The 24263-nt window shown below is 37.6% G+C and overlaps 1 protein-coding gene across 8 annotated transcripts; it reads left to right on the top strand.

The window, feature by feature from the left end:
• Positions 1–827: 827 nt before the first annotated feature.
• slc35a3b (solute carrier family 35 member A3b) lies at positions 828–23857 on the top strand. 8 transcript variants are annotated; one of them, XM_048164194.1, is made up of 9 exons: positions 828–859; positions 5516–5552; positions 12842–13100; positions 13462–13616; positions 16838–16960; positions 19140–19314; positions 19495–19613; positions 19726–19859; positions 23114–23857. In XM_048164194.1, exons 2-9 carry the CDS (start codon positions 5547–5549, stop codon positions 23202–23204), a joined length of 1062 nt encoding a protein of 353 aa, XP_048020151.1. In that variant the 5' UTR covers positions 828–859; positions 5516–5546; the 3' UTR covers positions 23205–23857. The 8 variants fall into 8 exon arrangements, with proteins under 8 accessions (XP_048020151.1, XP_048020152.1, XP_048020154.1 ...); XM_048164195.1 differs by lacking the exon at positions 828–859 and adding an exon at positions 860–878; XM_048164197.1 differs by lacking the exon at positions 828–859 and adding an exon at positions 11364–11423 and having other exon boundaries at positions 5534–5552.
• Positions 23858–24263: the final 406 nt, after the last annotated feature.

Here is a 24263-nt window from a genome sequence, read left to right as displayed (position 1 = left end):
ATCCTCCTTTGGTCAGATATGGCTAAATTAAGGGGATTTGGCTAAATTCAGTGCAGCGACTTTACAGACAGTTTTAAAATGTTGTTTATAATCTTTTACTGACTGCTTTCACTAAGTGTCAATGACAGTCTTTTATTGTACACCAAATGTAAAAATTTAGTCCAAACTACTTAATTATAGTTGAAAAATTAAGGATCTTTGGTCTTATGTATATGTCACTGGTGATTCATTGTGTCACTGGTGTTACTGTTTTTTGTCTGTCACATTAAATAAAATGTCATATGTGACATGATAATAATTTTATATTCATTGAATTCTGCTACACTCAAGAATTAAGATGTAAAGGATTGTATCATTACTTGTTTATTATTGTTTTTCAAATATTTTTTATTGTTATAGCAAATACATGGTTGCGCAATTGAATTAACATCATTCAATCACACTTTTAACAAACCTGATTAAAATAAATAACACACAATCTCCTTATTTTTTGAATTATCATTATTATTCTGTAACTCTGACTGCATGTGCTGAAAAAAAATGAGAAATAATATTTCATAAAAATGTTTAAAAATGCCAGAGAAGTAAGGTAACACCAGTGACAAAAAGAGGGGACATGCAGTATTTAAATAAATGTACAAAAAAAATAAAAAATCATTAAGCTGTCATTTATGTGTATTCATAAAGTCCAAGTGTAAAATAATAATGTGGTCTAAGTTTAAATGTTAAAAAAAGAAATACATTTTAAGACATTTTGTCATACCAAAAGTGGACGTTTCTGTAGAATGACCCTGCAGCATTCAGGGCTGTGTCTCGTGGACTCAACGGTCACTCAGCGCAACACATCGGAGCTGCTCATGTGAGTGAGTCAAGTCCAGGTATAGTACAAGCTAAACATCTCTAACGTTACACCCCTTTACTTGAATGAATATTTTAAAATGCAACCACATGAGCGGAACCATATAAATGCCTACTTACAGATAGCATTCGGACGTCATGACGTCACGGCCGAAGTTTTGGATTGAACATTTAAGGGGTTGAAGTGTGAAAATTTAGCGGGGTCCGAGGGCATGCTTCCTTGTGAGAATATATATATATATGTCTTTTGTGGTATCATCCACCACACATGCAAATTTTAAGCACCTGGAACCTCTACTTCTAAGAATTATCTACTTCAAAGTGCCATGGGAAGTCAAACTAACTTCACTTAAAGTCCCCCTGAAATCAAAATTTAAGTTTTTTTTAGCTTTAAATAAGAAAATGTTAGCCGTAATGTTATGAATAAGGTGGTGTGTTCCAAAACAATGACAAAATTCACATGTAGGAGATAAAAGCATTCAAAACTTACAGTCTCTCACTTCCGCTAAAATGGATCACGGATTTTCATGACATCACATCGCACTTCAGCTTCTCATCAAATCTTCTGTCCAATCAAATGCTCTCTAGAATCTGAAGTCCCGCCCCCTCATACACTCTTAAGCCGAGTTCAGACTGCACGATTTTATGGACGGTTTCGAGAAATCGCCAACAAATGCCCGAAATCACAGGCAAATCGGCGCTCGTTCACGCAAGTGACAATCACGCAGTGTGAATTAGCAATGACGCGATCTGAGAGAATCACCGGCGAGTCGCCGACGCTGGTGAGATATTTGGCATGCTAAATATCTGGACCTGTCGGCGATTCAAAATCCTGCTGTTTGAAAAGTGTTCTGACTGAAAACTACATCGGCGATGACCGACAGCCAATGAGAGAGCAAGATACAGAGCAGCGGGGAGTTCGGGGAGGAGTTATAGACTCTCGTTGCAGAACACACAATCCTTGTTCCTCGCGCCTCCCCAACCATTTCCTCCTCCATATTCTTCTTTTCTTTTTCTTGTTTTTGCTGCAAATCAGCGCACAGGCAATTCGTATTGCAAGCTTCTTGCGGGCTACCATTTTTAATAATAATCTCAGTCTCACGTGAGAACTCCGGTGTTACAATATATTCGGTTCCTGAAATATTCTGTTCCACTGGGTGGTGCTTACGCGAATATTCATGATGACGTGAATAAGTATTCATAAACAGCACAGATCATAATCAGCGAGCATGTTTTTAAATAAAGTTGTTTTTTAAATACAGTTTGAGGAAGCTTGGTGGTGACGACGTTGATCCGCGACCATGGTGTGCTGTAGTCCGTTTATAGCCTACTGTTAGCTTTTTATATCTGATGACTTTATTTAGGCTTCAGAATGTATTTATGTTGTTTTAACTTGTAAAGATTATTTTGATAGACAAAACGTATAAGTGTCATAACCCTTTGTTAAACACAGAGCTTATTTTCTGCGATTTTCCAAAAGTCTATGGGAAAAATGCATTGGCTTTCAACCGAGGGAACCCGTGCGCCGCTAACTTCCGGGTTGGCCTACTAAAACGTGTTATCCCTGAGGTACTCTATAGCAGTGGTTCTCAAACCTGTCCTGGGGACCCCCCACCACTGCACATTTTGCATGTCTCCCTCATCTAACACACCCAATTCAACTCTTGCAGTCTCTACTAATTAGCTGATGACTTAAATCAGTTGTGTTAGATGAGGGTGACATGCAAAATGTGTAGTGGTGGGGGGTCCCCAGGACAGGTTTGAGAACCACTGCTCTATAGTAACACTGGTCTTGCACGTGTGATATCGCATTGTTTCCTTGTCACATCTCGGGTGTGTTTGGTTGTGAAACGTAGTTTGTGTGCCAGACAGAGTTGTCGGTGATTCTTCCTATTGTAAAGTCATGCAGTGTGAAACCTTCTGTCGCCGATCCATCGTGCAGTATGAACACAGCAGCGACTGAATGCTGGCCAAGATAGTCATGCAGTGTGAAAAGAACAGTGACCTGACTACTTTGAAAATCGTGCAGTCTGAACTCGGCTTTACAGGCGCTGAAGCTCTGGGTAAAATAGGTCACTTGCTCACACATTTACTAGTTTCTACATGGTGAATGGCACATAGTGCACTATATAGAGAATGGGGAACGATTCAGACAGTGTGAATATGCTTTCCATTAATGCAAATGAAGTCCGTTTTCATGTTGGTATAACGTGAACCGCCGCAGTGCGAGCACAGTGCTCTGGCCCAGGGGCACAAGAGCACAGAGCGGATCATATCCACGAGTCGGCTCAGACCACGAAAGGTATTGGACCCAGGGTTGGGCAAAAATACATCAAAATGTATTTTAAAATAAAATACCAAATACCTTAATTTAAATGTATCAAAATAAACTACAAAATACAGCAGCCGCAACATGTATCAAAATAAAATACTGTATTTTTGTATTTTAAAGCTGCTGTCCACGATTTTTGGCCCTCTAGCGGTTAATAGACAGAACTGCACGCGTCTTGCGGGGGAACATTCTAGCCGGAGCTACTTTTCTCAGTGTACGTCTATGGCGCGTCACGCAGTTACTTTGATACTCTGCGGCGAGTCCTACCAGTCTGGTCTGAAATAGTCCGAATATAATCACTTATTATAAGTGTACCATAATGATTCAGGACAAGACAAAAACACGGTTTGGAAAATTGATTCATGTTGTATATTCTCATTATATAATTTTTGTACATTTTTAACACAAAAAACGTTGCGGACTGCAGCTTTAAAAATACTAAAAAATACTTTTACAAGGGAGCATGAAATTTCTTCACAAACATTCCATCAATTGGGCTATTTGATCTCTTCACCATTACACTGATTTAGTTGATTAAGTAAACATTTGTGCATGTGATGACTTATACAATGAAATGACGCTGACACATTTTGGAGCGAACAACCATTAGACTGAGAATCAACAGTCAGTTTAGATTAACAAAATCTATTCACTTGGAAATTGTGCTAAATGTAGGCTACTTGTACTTAATCATTTGTAAAGATGAACTGAGACATTGAGACTTGTACTTAGACATTTGCAATTTGATGAAATGAATAAGAAAATCAATTCTGTTGTGAACAATTGCCAAGTGGTTTGGAGTTTTGTCCATGTTGTTTTGAGAATGTAATTTCTGTTTCAAGAAATGAGCCAATGAGAAAAACTGTAAAAGGAAACAGAGGTTTTACTGAGTTTAACGGCTCTGGTCGAGCTGTGATATAAAGGAAACACTATTTTAAAAAAAGGGGGTGGAGCTGTTCAATATATCGCTCTGTCTTCCTGTTTCAGTTGAAATTACGTCAACACATTGAATAATGCTGCGCATTCCAAGACACTTCAGCAGTCCTTTAACATTTTTAGGGGTTAGAGCTGAAACCCTATTGTAATTGTTAGGATTTTCAAAAATCACCATTCTGCCATAAAAATGCAGGGTGGCCGTAGAGACTTTAAACTTTGAGGGGTGGTAGGACCCACCCCGTCTACAACTTCTCCGAGGCTCGCCCCAATCGGCCTCACGGTGGCGCTACAGCGATCCGAAGTACAAAATCGCATCGCTTATAACTCCTAAATCGTTATGCCTGGTGCACATTGCACCAATTTGGGCCATCCCAGACAAAATATGACCAATCATGGTGATTTTTGTTTTCGAGGCTCCTAAATGTTCTAAATTGTCCTACGTCATTAAGTGAGAGAGGTTCAAAGACAGCCGTTGTCATGACCAAAGATAGGCCACTAATAATTTTCTGACAGTGTCAGAAATTCAGCATGATCATCTCACAGCTACGACCTACGTTTACTGACTAGCCAATAAAAATGCAACATAAATGGCGTACTGATCAATGTGACATGGCTCTAAAACTACTTACTTCAAGCTCCAATTACAAAATTGGCTTAACAAGTTGGCCTCTGTTCCCTAGCCTCTTTCGCTTCATGATCTTTTAGGACTGCTAAAATTTCACAGTCTGTAGCAGGCATTAGTTTTGGCTCAAGACAAACAAATGCACTTTTTTGCGAAATTTTTGGATATTTTCCTGATCGGAACCAAACCAGTTCTGGAAGATTCTCTGGAGTCTGATTGTCTATAGTTACAGAAAAAAGACAATTTCGATTCACGTCTACGACAGGACGGCAAAAAATGTACTAAAACAGCTATTACTCTTGATTGGAATGAGATCATTTCCCCAAACTCGGGCTGCGTTTAACTTCACTTTTACACTTACACTCACAAACTTCCCTAAGCACTTACTCTCGGTGGAATCCCCGTCGCCATTTTGAAGTGCGTTCAACTTCATCATGGTGGTGACTGAGGGAAGCTTATTTGGACAGACCCTTGACTGACGCCTTGATTTTGACCAAGGGAGCATGTCTACTCAACATGTACACTTCAGGCAGACCCATAGACCACAATGCAACATGATTGTGACGTCACAGCAGATCGTGCTTAATTTACACAAAAATACTTGTCACTTTATAATATTAAGGTATAACTACTGAACTCGCATGAACTGTTTTAAATATGTTTTTAGTACCTTTATGGATCTTGAGAGAGGAAGTACCATTGCTGTGAATGCAGGCCTCACTGAGCCATCGGACTTAATCAAAATTATCTTAATTTGTGTTTTGAAGATGAATGTAGGTCCTATGGGTGTGGATTGACATGAGGGTGAGTAATAAATGACATTATTTTAATTTTCACACCAGTGTAACATGCGTACATATATGTTAATATACATACAATTTATATTCGAATAGACAAAGTCAAATGTTGCAACTGACCCCATAAGAGGGGACGGTTGCAACATTAATTAAATTGTAATTAAAATCATTTTTTAAAGGTGCTCTAAGTGATCCTGGGTGGTGTAACTTCCTGTTGACGTTCGAAGTGTTGTCAAACAAAACAGAGGCTAGCTAGACCCTCCCTCCTCCTCCTCCTCCTCCTCCTCCTCCCTCTCCCCTCCGTGCTTCCTGAAACAGTCATGAACGCGCATTTAAAATCATTCTTCTCGGTTATTGGCTGGAGCATGTTTATTATGCTTTGTGGTCCAGGCTGCACCAGGTAGTTTTTGTTGCCGTTTTTTGGAGCTTGTGGTGACTACAGAGACCACGTTTTTTTTTACAGTGTGTTCAGGGGACAGGCAGCTAGTGGATAGTGAGGAGATGTTTGCTGTATGTGACAAAAATGTTTTGGCCTAAAAACGTGTGACATCACTTAGAGCACCTTTAACATAATTTAGCATTATTTTTTTTACATTTTATTTGTGCATTTATTGTGTTATTTTATGTGTTTACTTAGTCTTCACTAAGAAATGAACTGTATAAAGACAAAGACTAGTAAAAGGAAAAATAAACATTTTCAAGTAACGACCATGTTTTGGTTAATTATAATAAATTTGCACTACAAAATATTTTTTAATTGAAAACAAGACATTGAAATTCACTGAAAAATTTTGGTGTACTTCTCTGAACTGTGTGCGTCTGAACTGAAAACAAAACATATTAAAGGATTAGTTCACTTTCAAATGAAAATCAGCCCAAGCTTTACTCACCCAAAAGCCATCCTAGGTGTACATGACTCTCTTCTTTCTGATGAAAACAATCAGAGAAATATTAATAAATATCCTGACGCATCCGAGCTTTATAATGGCAGTGAATGGGGGTCACTATATGAGCTGAAGAAAATGCTTCCATGCACATCCATCCATCCGTCACAGATACAGTGGGTACGGAAAGTATTCAGACCCCCTTACATTTTTCACTGTTTGTTATATTGCAGCCATTTGCTAAAATCATTTAAGTTCATTTTTTTCCCTCATTAATGTACACACAGCACCCCATATTGACAGAAAAACACAGAATTGTTGACATTTTTACAGATTTATTAAAAAAGAAAAACTGAAATATCACATGGTCCTAAGTATTCAGACCCTTTGCTGTGACACTCATTTATTTAACTCAGGTGCTGTCCATTTCTTCTGATCATCCTTGAGATGGTTCTACACCTTCATTTGAGTCCAGCTGTGTTTGATTATACTGATTCGAACTTGATTAGGAAAGCCACACACCTGTCTATATAAGACCTTACAGCTCACAGTGCATGTCAGAGCAAATGAGAATCATGAGGTCAAAAGAACTGCCTGAAGAGCTCAGAGACAGAATTGTGGCAAGGCACAGATCTGGCCATGGTTACAAAAACATTTCTGCTGCACTTAAGGTTCCTAAGAGCACAGTGGCCTCCATAATCCTTAAATGGAAGACGTTTGGGATGACCAGAACCCTTCCTAGAGCTGGCCGTCCGGCCAAACTGAGCTATCGGGGGAGAAGAGCCTTGGTGAGAGAGGTAAAGAAGAACCCAAAGATCACTGTGGCTGAGCTCCAGAGATGCAATCAGGAGATGGGAGAAAGTTGTAGAAAGTCAACCATCACTGCAGCCCTCCACCAGTCGGGGCTTTATGATAGAGTGGCCCGACGGAAGACTATCCTCAGTGCAAGACACATTAAAGCCCGCATGGAGTTTGCCAAGATGGTGAGAAATAAGATTCTTTGGTCTGATAAGACCAAGATAGAACTTTTGGCCTTTATTCTAAGCGGTATGTGTAGAGAAAACCAGGCACTGCTCATCACCTGTCCAATACAGTCCCAACAGTGAAGCATGGTGGTGGCAGCATCATGCTGTGGGGACGTTTTTCAGCTGCAGGGACAGGACGACTGGTTGCAATCGAGGGAAAGATGAATGCGGCCAAGTACAGGGATATCCTGGACGAAAACCTTCTCCAGAGTGCTCAGGACCTCAGACTGGGCCAAAGGTTTACCTTCCAACAAGACAACGACCCTAAGCACACAGCTAAAATAACGAAGGAGTGGCTTCACAACAACTCCGTGACTGTTCTTGAATGGCCCAGCCAGAGCCCTGACTTAAACCCAATTGAGCATCTCTGGAGAGACCTAAAAATGGCTGTCCACCAACGTTTACCATCCAACCTGACAGAACTGGAGAGGTTCTGCAAAGAGGAATGGCAGAGGATCCCCAAATCCAGGTGTGAAAAACTTGTTGCATCTTTCCCAAAAAGACTCATGGCTGTATTAGATCAAAAGGGTGCTTCTACTAAATACTGAGCAAATGGTCTGAATACTTAGGACCATGTGATATTTCAGTTTTTCTTTTTTAATAAATCTGCAAAAATGTCAACAATTCTGTGTTTTTCTGTCAATATGGGGTGCTGTGTGTACATTAATGAGGAAAAAAATGAACTTAAATGATTTTAGCAAATGGCTGCAATATAACAAAGAGTGAAAAATTTAAGGGGGTCTGAATACTTTCCGTACCCACTGTATGTGCTCCACATGGATCCGGGGGTTAATAAAGGCCTTCTGAAGCGAAACAATGCGTTTGTGGAAAAAATATCCATATTTAAACAAGTTATGAAGTCAAATATTGAGCTTCCGCCAGACCACCTTCCGTATTCAACGTACGAAGAAAGTGTAAAACTCTTGCAGTCCACAAAGCCTACGCTACATCCAATGCCTTCCCTGTTTAACTTATGGAAAAAGTGTGAACGGGCATTGCGTCAGTCACACTTTCTTCATAACTTGAATATGAAAGGCAGTCTGGCGGAAGCTCGATATTTGACTTCATAACTTGTTTGCTCCAAATGTCTCTTGTGTTTTTGTTTTTTTTTGCTGCAATTGTTTTCCTTGGATTTGCTTCTCAGTTCCATACAATTTTTAGCTTTTCTTGGTCCATTCCATGTTTTATAGGCAACCTCTCTCATGCTAATTCAGATTAGCATAGTTGGTAAAATAATCTGGTTTATTTTAATTCAGGACTCCATAGTCCAGGTTTTAGTAATCTGTACTTAATATGTATTTCAGAAAGCCATTTTTTAAACCACGATTAACTATTCTGGATTAAGGCCTACTCCTGGCTTAATTTAAACCCTGTTCGGGAAACCGGCCCCTTGAGTTACAGGTATGCAATCTTTGGGGGTGGGGGGACTTGAAAACTGCTTTTTTCAATGGAACTGTCACCATTGTCATATAATGCAACAAAGATGGCAACAGATTTTACTATTGGAGCTACCAATCTCTGTGTAAAAATAAAATAATGACAATGATGACATCTTGCTAAATTCATTTTTACCCCCCTGTAATTTGGCTCCAAATCTCAGTTGAAAATTGTCATTTTGGCTGCTCTACAAAATAGTGGATTACTCAGTAAATATTCATCCAAATGAATATTTATATTTGTCTTTTTTTTTCAGAAAAAAAATTTCTGAATCTTGGTAGGTTTAATTTAAGCCTCAATTTAGTCCTGGAGTAGCTCCACCCTTGTTCCAGGAAATCAGCTTATTAAACTCTGGACTAGACTAAGTCTAGGACTATTTTTTGTTAATTTGGTTTAAAGGGCCATTTTATTCTAGGACTAGGCTTAATCTCTGTTCGGGAAACTGCCCCATTATATTTTGGCTTTCTTCTTCATTCATGTATTTCTTTCACCACAAAAGAAATGATCAAATCTAAATTTTTATGACCCAGAATGATCTAGAAGGCTTTATAGGGTTAAAAGTAATTTCTGTCAAAGTATTTACCTTAAAGTCCTGCCTAAAAAAGCTATTGGAGATTTTCAATCATTATTGAAAAAAATTAATTAGTCTAACCCATGTTTAGTTTTGTGACAACATGCAGCAATAGTCACATTTACACTATGTTGTGCTTCTACCGCAAAATATGACTATTGGAATTTGACTGTGGGCAATAACAAAAAAAAAAAAAAAAAATTCTGGTCTATCTGGTTTTTTTTTAATGACACTACCTGTCTACTTTGCCCTGAGCATGTTTTGTCAACTTTGCATAGAGATGTATAATTTATTAAATGGATAAATCAATTAAAATGCTAATTTACAGGTAACACCCTCCATTGTTGAAAATTTAATTCATCATTTGTACACTGAATCAACTCCTGGTTAAACAAAAAGGAGGTTGTTATGTGACATTCTAGACTGAGGTAAAACCTCCCTCTATCAACAGCAGGTACTCGGGACTGCACTTTTTCTAGGTTCCAATGGTGCAGTTGCTGGAGCTGTTGAGCTGTCGTCCTGCACACAGAGCAGAACTGTGTGTTTGACCCCCCCCTCCGCACAGCCTCATCTCTGCATAAGGCAGCCTGTGTGCTCTGTGTGTGCTTTGTGTGTGCTCGGGCCAGCCTACCTCACCTCAGCTTTCTGAATCACACCCAAACCTTCTGTTTGCTAAGTCTGAGTTGCTTGAATGTAAAGCTATCAATTTAGAACTTTCACCTCTTTTTTTCAATGACAGAGACTCCATTTGTTATAATGATGGTGCAATTAACTTGTGTACATTTTCCTTTGTGAAAGCAGAACTACATGAAAATATAGATTACAGCATATCACATCCTCCTTCTATCCGGCTTTCTGTCAGTGGGAGTGGCTCATATTCGTCTCCTTGCTGTCTTATGCATGCTTTCTGCTGTTGCCTTCATCAAAAGGATACTGCCTCTTCTGTAATACAGCTGCTTGAGACATAGAATGAATCTCAGTCTTTTAGCAATGACATGGCTATGATGGCTTTTACTGGGGTGAGTGAGGATTATTGATTTGTTAAACTTTCAGAGTTGGTGAGCGTATATTGTAAAGACATTAAAGCATGATGTATGAGTGCTTATTTAATCCCTTATTGCGTGAATATGCATGAGCACTGAAGGTAGGTGGCATTTTCTCATGGTGAAAGCTAGATTTCAGTTTAATGGCTCACACTGACATGGAACAGAGGATAAATGAAAAAGTTTCATGATTTTTGTGATCCCTTGAGGTGTTAATAATCAAACATGGCCATTATCTTTTAGCGATGTCTAATGCTCTAATGGTTTGGAGGCATGTGCATACTATTAGAAATGCATTAGTGATGCATTATTGGTTTATACAGAGTATGTTAATACTGTACTCTGTAATGCATTTTTAATGAAATAATGACAAATGTGCTTTTTATATTCATTTTTTTTTTTTTTTTTATCTTTTTACATTTTAACCCAAAATCTTGTAATTTTTTGTCAGCTATAAACATTACAGCACCATTGAGTTATTTGAACTTAATTCTTCTCTTTAACTCCAATTGTCATGACAAATTTTTGGGTTTTGAACTCAAGTTTATATGTTTTTAAAAAATAAACTTAAAGTAATCCAATGTCTTGACTATTTGTGAGGTTACCTTCAAGTTTAGTTGAGTTCACTTACATTTTTAAAGGTGTTAAAGAGGATGTTTTGTTTTATACATTTTTGCAATATTACTTGAAACAGTCTTTACTAACTGATAAAAGACTATTTATTAGGTGCGCTGAAAGTAATATACATAATCTGTGCATGAGGTAGGGCCTTAAAAACATCAGACAATCGTTTACGCGATCATCGTGTAAACGATTGGCCCTCTGGCTTGTCAATCAATAACTTTCCACACTCCACAGGCGCTGCATGCAATGTTTCTGTCAGGAGACAGGAATAACAACTGCAGATTATGAGTTGCGGTGAGTCCGACATAATGAATCCAAAAATGCCAGTGGTAAACACTCGTGTTCCAGTACTCGTGCACGAGTTTTGGGAGGCGTTCCCTCGAAATGAGCTGTGAAGGAGGGGGGGTTGTTCTTACGCATGCTCTCATTTAAAAAACTCAGTAACAGTCTTTGGATTCTCAGTCGACGAAAAAATCCTCTCTATCACCTTTAAAGGTCATTGCACACTGAGTCCGAAATTCGCATGCGAAACTTTCGCACGTTAAAAAATAAATTCGACCTCACGTACGTCAATTGCGTTTGCACACTGCCTCCGAAACTTTAGTCCGTCAAAAAAATATTAGGATCAGGTTTGATTTTCTGCGTTTTTCGCATCCGTGGCACGCATTTTGAGAGACGTTTTGACAATTCAGAGCCACCGTACGCGAACGCAAAAATCCAGAATGCCATCTGACAAGTTGATCCACGTCGTCTACAGCACAAAACAGCAGCACTGAATGACAAACAACGTGAGGAAGAGACCGAATATAAAGACAGATTGTGCCAGTAGTAAAGCATCAAACAGAGCCACTGACATCCTGAAGTAAACTTTGAAACGCTCGGATAATCCCGCAGCTCCTTGATGAGGCGAATTCTCCTTTCTCTCTATGCAATCTCGGGATTGAATGGACCCAATATTTCCTCTTTCTTTTTCTCTTTTTAAGAAGAGAGGAGACAACTAATCGTGCTCACTGCTTGAAGACTTCATTTTGTATTGTTTTGCGATTTTTTTCGCAACGCATTCATTAATACGCATCAGACTCAGTGTGCAAGGTCTCTGTGCGTGACGAATTTTTAGGATTGCGAATACGAAAAAACGTATGCGAAAGTTTCGGACTCCGTGTGCAAAGGCCTTAAGGCAGCAGGTGTAGCTTTTATTTATCATAGAATCCAATCCTGAAAAAAAATCATATAAATATTAAGCAGCACAACTGTTTTCACATTGATAACTATAAGAAATGTTTCTTGAGCAGCAAATCAGCATATTAGAATGATTTCTGAAGGATTATGTGACACTAAAGACTGGAGGAATGATGCTGAAAATTCAGCTTTGATCACAGAAATAAATTACAGTACATGCACTTTCAATGTACTTGGAGTACTTACCAACAAAAGCACTGAGGTAACTACATACAGTAGCTAAACTACAAGTTAACTACATGGGTTAAGTTAAGGTTTATCCTAGGGGTAGGTTCAGGGTTAGTACCTAGATTTTACCCAGTTAGTGTCACTACTACAATAAGTAAATAGTATCTTCACCCGAAACAGGATTGTAAAATTAAGTGCTACCAAAAATCTTGCTGACCTGAAAATTTTGGTTGTGTGTGTGTGTGTGTGTGTGTGTGTGTGTATATATATCAGCTTTGATGTGTCTGTCTCTCTCTCTCTCTCAGACTGAACAGGAACACTCATCCCAGTCCCCTGTCTCTGTATTAATTTGGGTGTCCAGTATGTCCATGTCGCCCACCTCATTACAACTGAAGCATGTATCTCTGGGGGTGCTGGTACTGCAGACCACCTCTTTGGTGTTGACAATGCGTTATTCCCGCACGCTGCATTCTGAAGGTCTGCGTTACCTGGCATCATCTGCCGTAGTGTGTGCTGAAGTTCTTAAGATTATTGCATGCTTGCTGCTCGTCTTTAAAGATCAAAGTGAGTTCTCTGATCTGTCTATATTGATGTTTAATTTCAGTAAGCTCAACCTTTTGAGCTTACCCTTCAGTAAGCTCAAAAATTTTATGTGTGAAAACTGATGTAATTATTTACCTAACCAGCTAGCATTCCACTGTACAGCCTATTGTACACATACCTTTCAAAAGAGACCTTAGGAATGCTAAGGGGTTAATTATACAGTGTTCTGCAGTCTGTCTGTGATGTATTAGATCTCTATATAGCAGTTTTCTTTTGCAGAAGAGAATTCTCATTCTTGTCCGGAGTTTAGAACACTGAAGGAGAGTTTTGCCTCACTGCATAAGCTCATTGTCTAATGTGCAGTGCTGTATGTGACTCTTAGGTTTCAGTGTTCGTGCACTGAGTCGGGTGTTGAAGGAGGAAATAATCAACAAGCCTCTGCTGACGCTGAAGTTGGCAGTTCCTTCAGGCATCTACACCCTGCAGAACAACCTGCTCTACGTGGCTCTATCAAATCTAGATGCAGCTACCTATCAGGTGAGAAAGCATAAATACACAAGAAGGCCCTTTTGGAAAGCTTCCAGATCATAAGTTTCGTTTATGTAAATTTTTTAGTTTTAATAAAGGTGCACTGTGTTAAAAAAATAAAAACTCTGTGACTGTGCAGATGACTATAAACCTTAATAGATAGATTGTAGCTCTCTAACAACGTTCATTGTAAAGCACTTATAGCAATGTATAGCACCTGTTGAGTATAGGGCTGGGCGATATATCGCATGCGATTTTCACGCGCATTTCGTCAGTAAAGGCGGTTCCCTGATTACCGCTAAATCGCCATCACCTGCTTTCAGATGAATCGCCTTCGATAATGAACGCGATATTGCGTAGTTTGTCAGTGAACTACGGCTCTGTCTATTAAATGCCGCTCTATTTGAAAGCAGGTGATGGAGATTTAGCGGTAATCAGGGAACCGGCTTTACTGACGAAATGCGCGTGACAATCGCATGCGATATATCGCACAGCCCTAGTTGAGTAATACAAATGTCATCTCAGTGTCACTTTTAAATTTTAAATCCCTCAGTTCTCGCCATCTCCGAAAAGCCAAGCCAATGTTGATTCTTGTTTTATTACGAGCTCTGTCATGTTCTCTTTTTGTCAGCAGACTCTCCTCTGTTCAGTGTTTTTTTGTTTTGTTTGTTTTTTGTTTTTTAAATGAGTGATTTTAGATGAGTGATGACTGCTCCATGTCAACCTTTCTCACTCGTAGTGACATCTGTTACACATTGCTCCGAGACTTGAAGGGTTGGAGATCCAAATGCAGCTTTATTAAAGGGACAATTCAGATATGTCATCCAAGGGACAGGCAATAGGTCAAAACACAGGCAGACAGTCCAAACAAACAAACAAACAAACAAACACACAAGGTTGGGAACAAAGGCAAACGGGTAATCCAAGGGCAGGCAGAGAGTCCAAAAACCAAGAGACATGAATCAGGAAAATGCTCAGAATTGCAGAGTAACACATACAAAACCTCTCAGTGAGTGAACTGGTCTTTCTAGAGAGGCTAATGAGACTAATGAACAACAGCTGTGAATAATCAGTGATGTAACAGGGCAGAGGAATAATGGGATATGCAGTACAGGCAGTGTATTATGGGTAATGGAGTCTTTGACAGTAAGCGTGTTTCGATTACCCTTTAAATTGCGCAAATTGAAACTGCGAATTGAAAATATGCTCAGTGGAAAATGTCAATTTCGCAAACACTCCCATAGGCAATTCGAAAAAGGAATATTTTGCAAAACTGCAATCGAAACAGTTTTTTCGCATTTACAGGTCACCTCACGTACAGTCATATCATTATTCTTTAAAGATAGCGCGGTATGTTTTGACAGAAGACAAGAGGGGTGCTTTTCTTATTTATGCATCTCTTTCCTCGTGCCGCATCTTCACCCCATAGATGCAACAGGAGGATGCAAAAAAAGAAAACGAGGACGGGGTAATCGGAGGAAATCTTATTTGTACTCGAGTGTCACTTCAGAGCATCATCAGCTGCACTCGAGCCTTGAGGGACCTGGGAACCCTTAAAGTTTGACATGTAATACTAATAATATTAATCTATTAACAATTAATAATTAACATAATAGAAACTAATAGTATTATTTGTCTATGCACCTATGCATCCTCGCTCATAGCTCCTCAGGAAGCTTCCTCATGCCTCATTCCTCACCTCCTCACGGTGCATCTATACCTCACGGTATAGAATTGAAATGGCATTTATAGAATTAAAATGGCCTTTGAGATTTTCTTTGATCGTTTTCCAGGTCACAGCCTGGAGGATGGAGGAGCGAAGAAATAAGGAAGCATCCATTGGAGTATTGAGAGGCACTCAGGGAAGCATATATTAGGGCGAATTATTACACTCAAAATAAAGCTCTCAGATAGAAATATCTTTTGGAAAATGACTTATCGTGAGAGGAAAATGACTCATCACAAGAGTTTGTCGCATAACGTCTGTTAATGGAAACGCCGTCATGTCGCAATAGTTTTTTTATCGACATTTAGAAAATATCGCAAACATTTTGCGCAAATCTGTAATGAAAATGTGGCTAGTGATAATAGTCTGGGGTTGTGGGTGCCCTCTGATGGCAATCAAAGGCACTTCAGCTGGTGATTGTGACAACAACTAAACCTATGCCACTCCCACACCAAACACACGTCAAAGTAGCCGGAGCAAATTTTGCTCTATTTACGGATATGACGAGACACGAACTGACGAGTGACGCATGTACACAATTTCCCATGAAAACCATCCTGTTCTAAAATATAATAACTTATAATAGGCTTACAATAGTGAATCAAGGTAAGGCAAAAACACGTTTTGGAAGAAGGATTATGTATGTTAATTTTAAACAAACAAAAAATGACAGTGTACCTTTTAATATTTTGAATTGGCATTTATATTTTTAGTTTTCATGTTAATTTTAGTTAGTAATTTCATTATGTGCTTTTGTAATTTTATTATTATTTTAAAATATTGATATTGAGGTTTAATTTCTTTTATTTCAGTTTTAGTTTTAATTTATTTCTATAATTTTAGTGTTTTAACTTATTTTAGTTTATTGCCATCAACATTTCTAATTTTCATTTAGTTTACGTTTTTCAACTAATATCTATATTTATTTCAGCTTCATTTCAATTAACAGAAATGTTTTTAATAGTTAGTTCTATATGTTACTTTTTCAAAAGAATATATATTTTTGTTCTGATAAGAGTTGCATGCCATTTAGAATTGAGTTGAGTAGAAATAAAATTAGTTAATAATACATTTCATTAACCATGAACATATTACCATAACAATATAACATGTTATTTCCAGAAATTGTATGTGATATTATTACTATTTAACATTTGAAATGCCAGATATATGGTATTGTATTGTATTTTCCAGAATCTCTCATTTTCATCTTCAAAATGGATCAATATGTTTTCAATAATCAAATATAATAGCTGCTGATGTTTCTTTGGAGACATTAGATTTCTGTGAATGTTTTTGGGGTCAGTAAGATGTTTTTGAAAGAAGTCTCTTATGCTCACCATGAATACAGTAAAAACAGCAATATCACTTTGATTAAATTTGCATGATCAAAAATGCATGATTGCTGGATAAAAGTATTCATTTCTTAGAAAATGAGACTTACTGACCCTAAACTTTTGTAATATGTCTTTATACCGCATTTACATTCCTATTGGTTTTCCAGGTTACATATCAGCTGAAAATTCTCACTACAGCCCTGTTCTCCGTGTCCATGTTGGGCAAAAGACTTGGCATTTACCAGTGGCTCTCACTAGTCATTCTGATGGCTGGCATTGCACTTGTCCAGGTATGGATATTGAAGTCGTGTGATTTGTTTATCAGGTCACCTTTTTAAACGGAAACGGTGGTGCGTTGAACACCCTGTTCTGATGACGCAAGAGTTGCAACTATGGCAGCTGAGAAGGCCATTCTTTGTGTTCTTTTTGAAGAATTTTTGGAGCCTGATGAAATCGGTATAAATACGTGTTTAATACTGCAAAATATGCTCGATGTTACAGTCACTGCCCTTGCTGTCCAGAATAAAAGAGAACATCCCAATCGAGTGAAGGGATTTGTGAAAACTGCGCTTGATAATTATTATGATCCAACATTTGCCTTTGTTTATGAAAGCTTATTAAAGTATCACTCCACAATACAATAGCAAAATATATAAGAATAGTATTTTTATGTTACATTAATCAGTGTCTAGCACACCTTCCTAAGGAAAGGATATGGACCAGAAGACATTGCAATTACTAAATGATATTTAGACAGACTTATAGGATTAGTCCACTTTTAAATAAAATTTTCCTGATAATTTACTCACCCCCATGTCATCCAAGACCCAGTGCAGCTTCAAAGGGCTTTAAACGATACCAGACGAGGAATAAGGATCTTATCTAGCGAAACAATCGGTCATTTTCGAACAAAATACAGCTGTATATGCTTTATAAACACAAATTATCGTCTTGCACGTGCTTCTGCTTTCCGCATTCTTCAAAAAGCTTATGCCTTATGTCCTACGCCTTCCCTTTTCTACTTACGGAATGAACGTGGCGCCAATTTAGTTTTTTTCCGAGCACACACAAATATTGGGTAACATTTAATTATTAATTAGACTGAATTAGTTTTATTGAAACTGTATTGAGTGAATTGAGTATTTTTATAATCAACAGTTTTCTTGCTTAATCCACTATTTTTTTTTCACTTAAAGGATTAGTTCACTTTCAAATTAAAATTTCATGATAATTTACTCACCCCCATGTCATCCAACATGTTTGTCTTTCTTTCTTCAGTTGAAAAGAAATTAAGGTTTTTGATGAAAACATTCCTGTATTTTTCTCCATATAGTGGACTTCAATGGACTCCAAACGGTTGAAGGTTAAAATTACAGCAGCTTCAAAGGGCTCTACACGATCTCAGGCGAGGAATAAGGTTCTTATCTAGCAAAAAAATGGTAATTTTCAAAAAAAAAAAAAAAAAAAAAAATTATATACGTTTTAACCATAAACGCTTGTCTTGAACTAGCTCTCTGCTTCTTCTTCTCTATTTGAATTCCAGCAGTGTAGACACTGCTAAGTGTATTACTGCCCTCCACAGGTCAAAGTTTGAACTAAATTGTTATATACTTGCACTAGCATATTGTATATGACAATTAAGTTCAAACTTTGACCTGAGGAGGACAGTAATATATTTAGCAGTGTCTACACTGCTAAATTCAAATAGAGTAGAAGAAGCAGAGAGCTAGTTCAAGATGAGTGTTTATAGTTAAAAATATATATATATTTTTTTTTAGAAAATGACAGGTCGTTTCGCTAGACAAGACCCTTATTTCTCGTCTGGGATTGTGTAGATCCCTTTGAAGCTGCAGTGAAACCAATTTTGACCTTCAACCGTTTGGGCTCCACTGAAGTCCACTATAAGGAGAAAATTCCTGGAATGTTTTCATCAAAAACCTTAATTTCTTTTCGATTGAAGAAAGAAGGACATGGACATCTTAGATGACATGGGGGTGAGTAAATTATCAGGAAATTTTAATTTGAAAGTGAACTAATCCTTTAACTTGCTGCAGCGCATTGTGTGATTGTGTTCTCCATGAAAGATGAATCTGCCTTAGAATATGTCCAAAAGAAGAAAGTACTTTTAATATATGCTGCTTTAAATTTACTTTTAATATGTTTATTTTGATCAAATTTTTATTAACAACCTATTTATAATTTTGTTTTTCTCAACTTTTTGAACGGACTCCATTTTAATAAATTGTTTTGTTTTATTTATTAAAATATAATTTTTATAGTTTAATTATCATGTGTGTGTGTGTGTGTGTGTGTGTGTGTGTGTGTAATATATATATATATATAATTTTTAAAAAAAGATTTTGTACAGTTTTTCTCTAAACTGGGAACCTCTAGTACTCCCTTTATCCCTGTTTACAGTTTACAGTATATATGACTCTTTCTTTGTTTCTGTTTAACATGAACCAACAGTGGCCAACTGAAGTCACATCAAGCGAACAGCAACAGGATCTGACTGCCAGCTCTCAGCTGATGGGACTGCTGGCGGTGCTTGTGGCCTGCTTCTCCAGTGGATTTGCTGGCGTTTATTTTGAAAAGATCCTCAAAGAGAGCAAGCAAAGTGTCTGGGTCCGTAATATTCAGCTAGGTCAGCAGATTTCTTTTAAGAAAAATATGTACATAGAAACCACCCAGCAATCCAATTTATTCCTTAAAAGAAGCAAAACACTTTTAGTTTTGGTAGCCATTGTTTACAAGTTTCTGCTTCAGGGTTCATGAAAAGTGTGTGTTTGTGACCCACCATCCTTATTTCTTTCATCACACTCAGGTTTATTTGGACTCATTTTTGGACTTGGCGGAGTGTTTGTGTATGACGGAGAAAGAGTGCAGAAAAATGGACTCTTTCAAGGGTACAACAATGTGACGTGGGCTGTGGTGGTTCTTCAGGTACATTTTCTCTTCCTGTTCAGAATACAACAAAAACCTCCTTACATACGCAGACCTGCATGCCACATTGTTTGTTATTTGTGTTTTGTATTTGCTCCACAATCTTATTTAGGCTTTGGGTGGGTTGGTCATTGCAGCTGTCATTAAGTATGCAGATAACATCCTGAAGGGCTTTGCCACATCCATCTCAATCATTCTGTCCACCCTCATCTCTTATTTCTTATTAGAGGATTTTGACCCTACAAGGTAATGCAGTTGTTTCAAAATTCATTGATTGCATTTGTTTTTTTTTTTTAGTGTCCTATGATTTACTACTAGTTACATTCACACGCTACCGAATATTCCTGTGAATTACTAAAGTGTGTTCACAAGACAAGACTAAGTAATCAGTAAAGAAGAGACAACTATATTTAACTTTTGTGTGTACGTAGCCGAAGACCTTCCCACCCTAAACTCAAACCAGTGGTTGTGTCAATGTTGCTGTAACTGGTTGGGTGAGTCTTCACCCTCTGAGAGAAATAAATTCACATTTATTTATTTAGCAGATGCTTTTATCTAAAGAAACATACAAATGAGAAGTACAGTATGGAGACATTGTGTGTGTGTGTGTGTGTGTAGATCCACATGTAAGTGTTTATTTTTTTACTGTTTTACCACATCTTTGTTTGTTAAATGTCCTGACTAGAGGAAAATATTTGTCAATTTACATTTGCGCTGTTTTACATGTTCAAATTATGCTGGAACACATTAACATTTCCTTTGAACAAGCCATCAAACAGTCCTTTTATACCGGGGTGTCAAAGACACGTCAATCTGCAGGAAAATAAATCAAACATTTGTGCGCATTCATTATATTGGTAAGATATATTCATAATATTCTGTTTTTAGCTGCTCACAGTAAAATTACTCACAGTAATAATGACAAGATGGAGAAGTTCAAGGCAAAGTATTAGCAGTTGAAAAGTAAATTTCACTGTTTACACAGTTAAATTTGCACAGAATGCTGTAAAGAGGCAAAAAGTTTAGAGACAATTTTTTAAAAAGTTGAACTTCTTTTAATTTGAGTGTTGTGTTTTTAGAACGCCGGTAATATGCGAGACGCTGCAAAAGACACGAGACGTGAGCGCAACAGTCAAACACGTCTGTCTAGTTTTTACATAGAAAATAAATGGAAAAGCGGCACAGTGGAATGAAAAAAATCTGTGTGAACGGCCCCTAAAAACGCAACATTCTAAAAACAGATACATACTTTTTTTTCATTCCACCACTCATCTTGCATTTTTAACACCCTAAGGAGACGTTCACATGGAATGCATTTTTGCACTCTGCAGCTTTTCCATTGTCAGATATGCGCTAGAGAAGGGGTGTCCAAACTCGTCCTGCAGACTTTACCTCCAACTTGCCTCCACACACCTGCCTGGAAGTTTCTAGTATGCCTAGTAAAACCTTGATTAGCTGGTTCAGGTGTGTTTAATTTGGGTTGGAGCTGAACTCTGCATGACAGTGGCCCTCCAGGAGCAGGATTGGACACCCTTGAGACCTGAGCGCAATGGTCAAACATTTCCGAATAGCATAATGAAAAACATTAGAAAAGGAGCACAGTGGAATGCAAAAAGCGCTGCTGGTTATTTAGAGGCCATTGACATAGAACACGTTTTTGGGTTTAAAAATCTGAGGTGCAAGGCAGCGGAATGGGGGGGGGGGGAGGTTTACCCTAGTGAAAAATAAATATACTAAAATGTATTTGAAATAAATTTTGTGCTAAGTATACTACAAATGCATTTACATATTTATGTGCTAAATAAAAATACACTGCAATTTTGTAGGCCTACTTAATGCACTTTAATTGTGCGAAAGTAGTGATGAGGTCCAACTAAATATATACTTAAGTATATTTTTGATTGTGCTAAAGTGGAACTGTACTTTAGGTACACTTTAAATATCTTGCATTTAAAGACTGATATTATACAAAGATCATACAATCCTTATTGATAGTGATATTAAAATGCTTTTAGGCATAATATTAAAGGCCCCGTTTTTCGTGGTTTTTTGAAGCTTTGATTGTGTTTATAGTGTGCAATATAACATGTGTTCATGTTTCGCGTGTAAAAAAACACAGTATTTTTCACATAATTTACTTATCTGTATACCGCTGTTTCCACTGTCATAAAAACGGGCTGATGACTTCCTTGTTCTATGAAGTTCCTCCTTCAGAAATACGTAACGAGTTCTGATTGTGCCAGCGGTTCCTGTGTTGTGATTCGACAGCAGTTTAGCGCATCTTGCCCGGAAAGGTCACGCCTCTTACCATAACGTGGAGATGCACGCGCTCAGTGTTATTGTAAACATGTCTTTAATTTTACCCTATCAATCTGAGCCGGAATCAGACCCGGTGATTGGACTGCGGGATGAAAATAACAGCGTTTCGACGACATGGCGACAAACACACTCTACAAACGCAACTCTTGTGTATTCCTGTGGGCGGAGGTTAGTCAAAAAACTGTTTTAGTGACGTCATTAAAGAAGGAAGTAGAGGGATGTAGTCCAAACTGGCCGTTCGATGTAGGCGACTTCTGTTAAATAAAATATCTCGCTTGGCATTGAACTTTGAGCTTTAAAATTTTACAGATTTTATTTGTACTCTAACAACAACATTACACACTAACTAAAGTTTGAAACATGGGATCACGAAGAATGGGACCTTTAAGAAATATGCATTGTGCAATAAAGAAATACTCCAAATAAAGTAATTTATAATTTTTATATCATTCTTAAGTGATATGTCAATAAATATGTTAATGGATTTGAAGTATACTTAGTATGAAAGAAATGTATTTTAAATAGATTTTGTTGTTTGTTTGTTTTTTTGTTGTTTTTGTTTTTACCAGGGTAGAGACGCATCATTTAAAAGTTGAACTATGTTTAACTTGAACGCATCCGTCTAGTGCAGGATTACATAGAAAAACAATGGAAACGAAGCACAATGGAATGCAAAATCTCTGCTAACAGACAGAATGCATTGTCATTTGTCAGTGGATAGTCCATGTGTTTGCTGAGCCTTTATCAGTTTATTTATTTATTATATTATATGTGATTTAAGCAATTTAGTTAGTTATCTATTCATGTTTTAGATTATGAATTCCAAATTAAATGTGACGGGGTTGAATAATCTTAATATTGTTGGGGACGTTTACCAATGTGGTGATCACGTAATGCGATTGCGGTTATGGCTATGGTTTAATTTTGGCCTGAAATGTGAAAATGTGATTTCTTGAAAGTTCAGCAGTAACCTTTTCAAATGAAATATATATATATATATATATATATATATATATATATATATATATATATATATATATATATATATATATATATATATATATATATATATATAAAAAGACCAGAAATTTTCTGACATAAATGACACTGTTTCTTGGGAATGACCCACTTATTGCACTGTGTGGAACTTGAGAAAAACATAATGCTTCTTTCTTTTGTAGTGTGTTCTTCTTGGGTGCGATGCTGGTTATCGCTGCTACGTTTCTCTACGGGTATGACAACACATCTGAGGTCAACTCCAGTAAAGTATAGAAGACTGGACAGAAAATGATAAATGACCCTGCTTTCCTGTAGCTCAGTGGTTAGAGCATGGCACTAGCAATGCCAAGGTCATGGGTTCGATCCCAGGGATTGCACATAGATACTAAAAAATGTATAGTATAATGCAATGTAAGTCGCTTTTTAAAAGCGTCTGCCAAATGCATAAATGTCAAAACAATCATCAAGGAACATCTGCTAAGATACTCTGCTTCAGATGAAATTCAGGACAAGAGAACCAGTGATATTTTAAGGGTGCTATTAGAAGGTAGCACACAAAAAACCAAGTGAACCTAAGATCCAGAACTTGAATTGTACCCTGTGTTCCACATCATTTAATCATAACAACACAGACAATGTAGCGCTATGATGAGACCACAACTACTTCAGACTCTTTAAGGTGGCAGGATTGTTTGTTACACTCAGCTGAGGACATTTAAGGACTTCATATGAAATATGTTTACATATAATGAGGGATCTCTGTGACAGAGCTTCACAAGTTACACACGTTACAGTTTGCATATTTATTTTGTGTGCCATACGTGGGATTGTTTTACTTGAATGTATCCTTTGAGAAGCCAATACAAAGGTGTTCCTAAAAAGTCTTCCTGTCATATTCTGGTAATAAAAACATTTTCATTCTCAAATGTTTAACCGTCAGTAGCACTGACCGCATATTTGATTGGTGGAATAATCTGGCATTGTGGGAAATGTTGAACTGGTGCTTAAGAGATCAGACTCCTTTGAGATGCTCAGTGCACTTTTATTAGTCCTTGAATAAACAGAGTGAACTGTCAGACCTTGTTGCTCTTAGCTGGGGGTTTCAATGGAAATATATTTCTGTTGCATCACAGTTTGTTTTATGCAAAAACGACTTGCATGCAAGAAGAGGTGAAAAACACACCCCCCCCCCCCCAACTGGGTCTTTCTTCCCCATAATGCAATGCTATGAAACTTTTCCACAGTAAACTCAGTCTCTTCCGTTGCATAGACTCGTTTTGCAGTGGGAAAGCACGTGGATATGAAGCAGTTTTAACAACCACTATTTTTATT

This window comes from Megalobrama amblycephala, linkage group LG17, assembly GCF_018812025.1.
Source record: "Megalobrama amblycephala isolate DHTTF-2021 linkage group LG17, ASM1881202v1, whole genome shotgun sequence".
In the NCBI taxonomy this organism is placed as follows: domain Eukaryota; kingdom Metazoa; phylum Chordata; class Actinopteri; order Cypriniformes; family Xenocyprididae; genus Megalobrama; species Megalobrama amblycephala.
Note: the sequence above shows the minus strand (reverse complement) of the source record. Positions and strands in the feature narration are given on the sequence as shown.

Coding starts and splice junctions, on each gene's coding strand:
- slc35a3b (XM_048164190.1), top strand. CDS start 12,439: ATGATTTCTGAAGGATTATGTGACACTAAAGACTGGAGGAATGATGCT. Junction 19,614..19,725: donor GGGCTGTGGTGGTTCTTCAG/GTACATTTTCTC, acceptor AATCTTATTTAG/GCTTTGGGTGGGTTGGTCAT. Junction 19,860..23,113: donor GAGGATTTTGACCCTACAAG/GTAATGCAGTTG, acceptor TTTCTTTTGTAG/TGTGTTCTTCTTGGGTGCGA.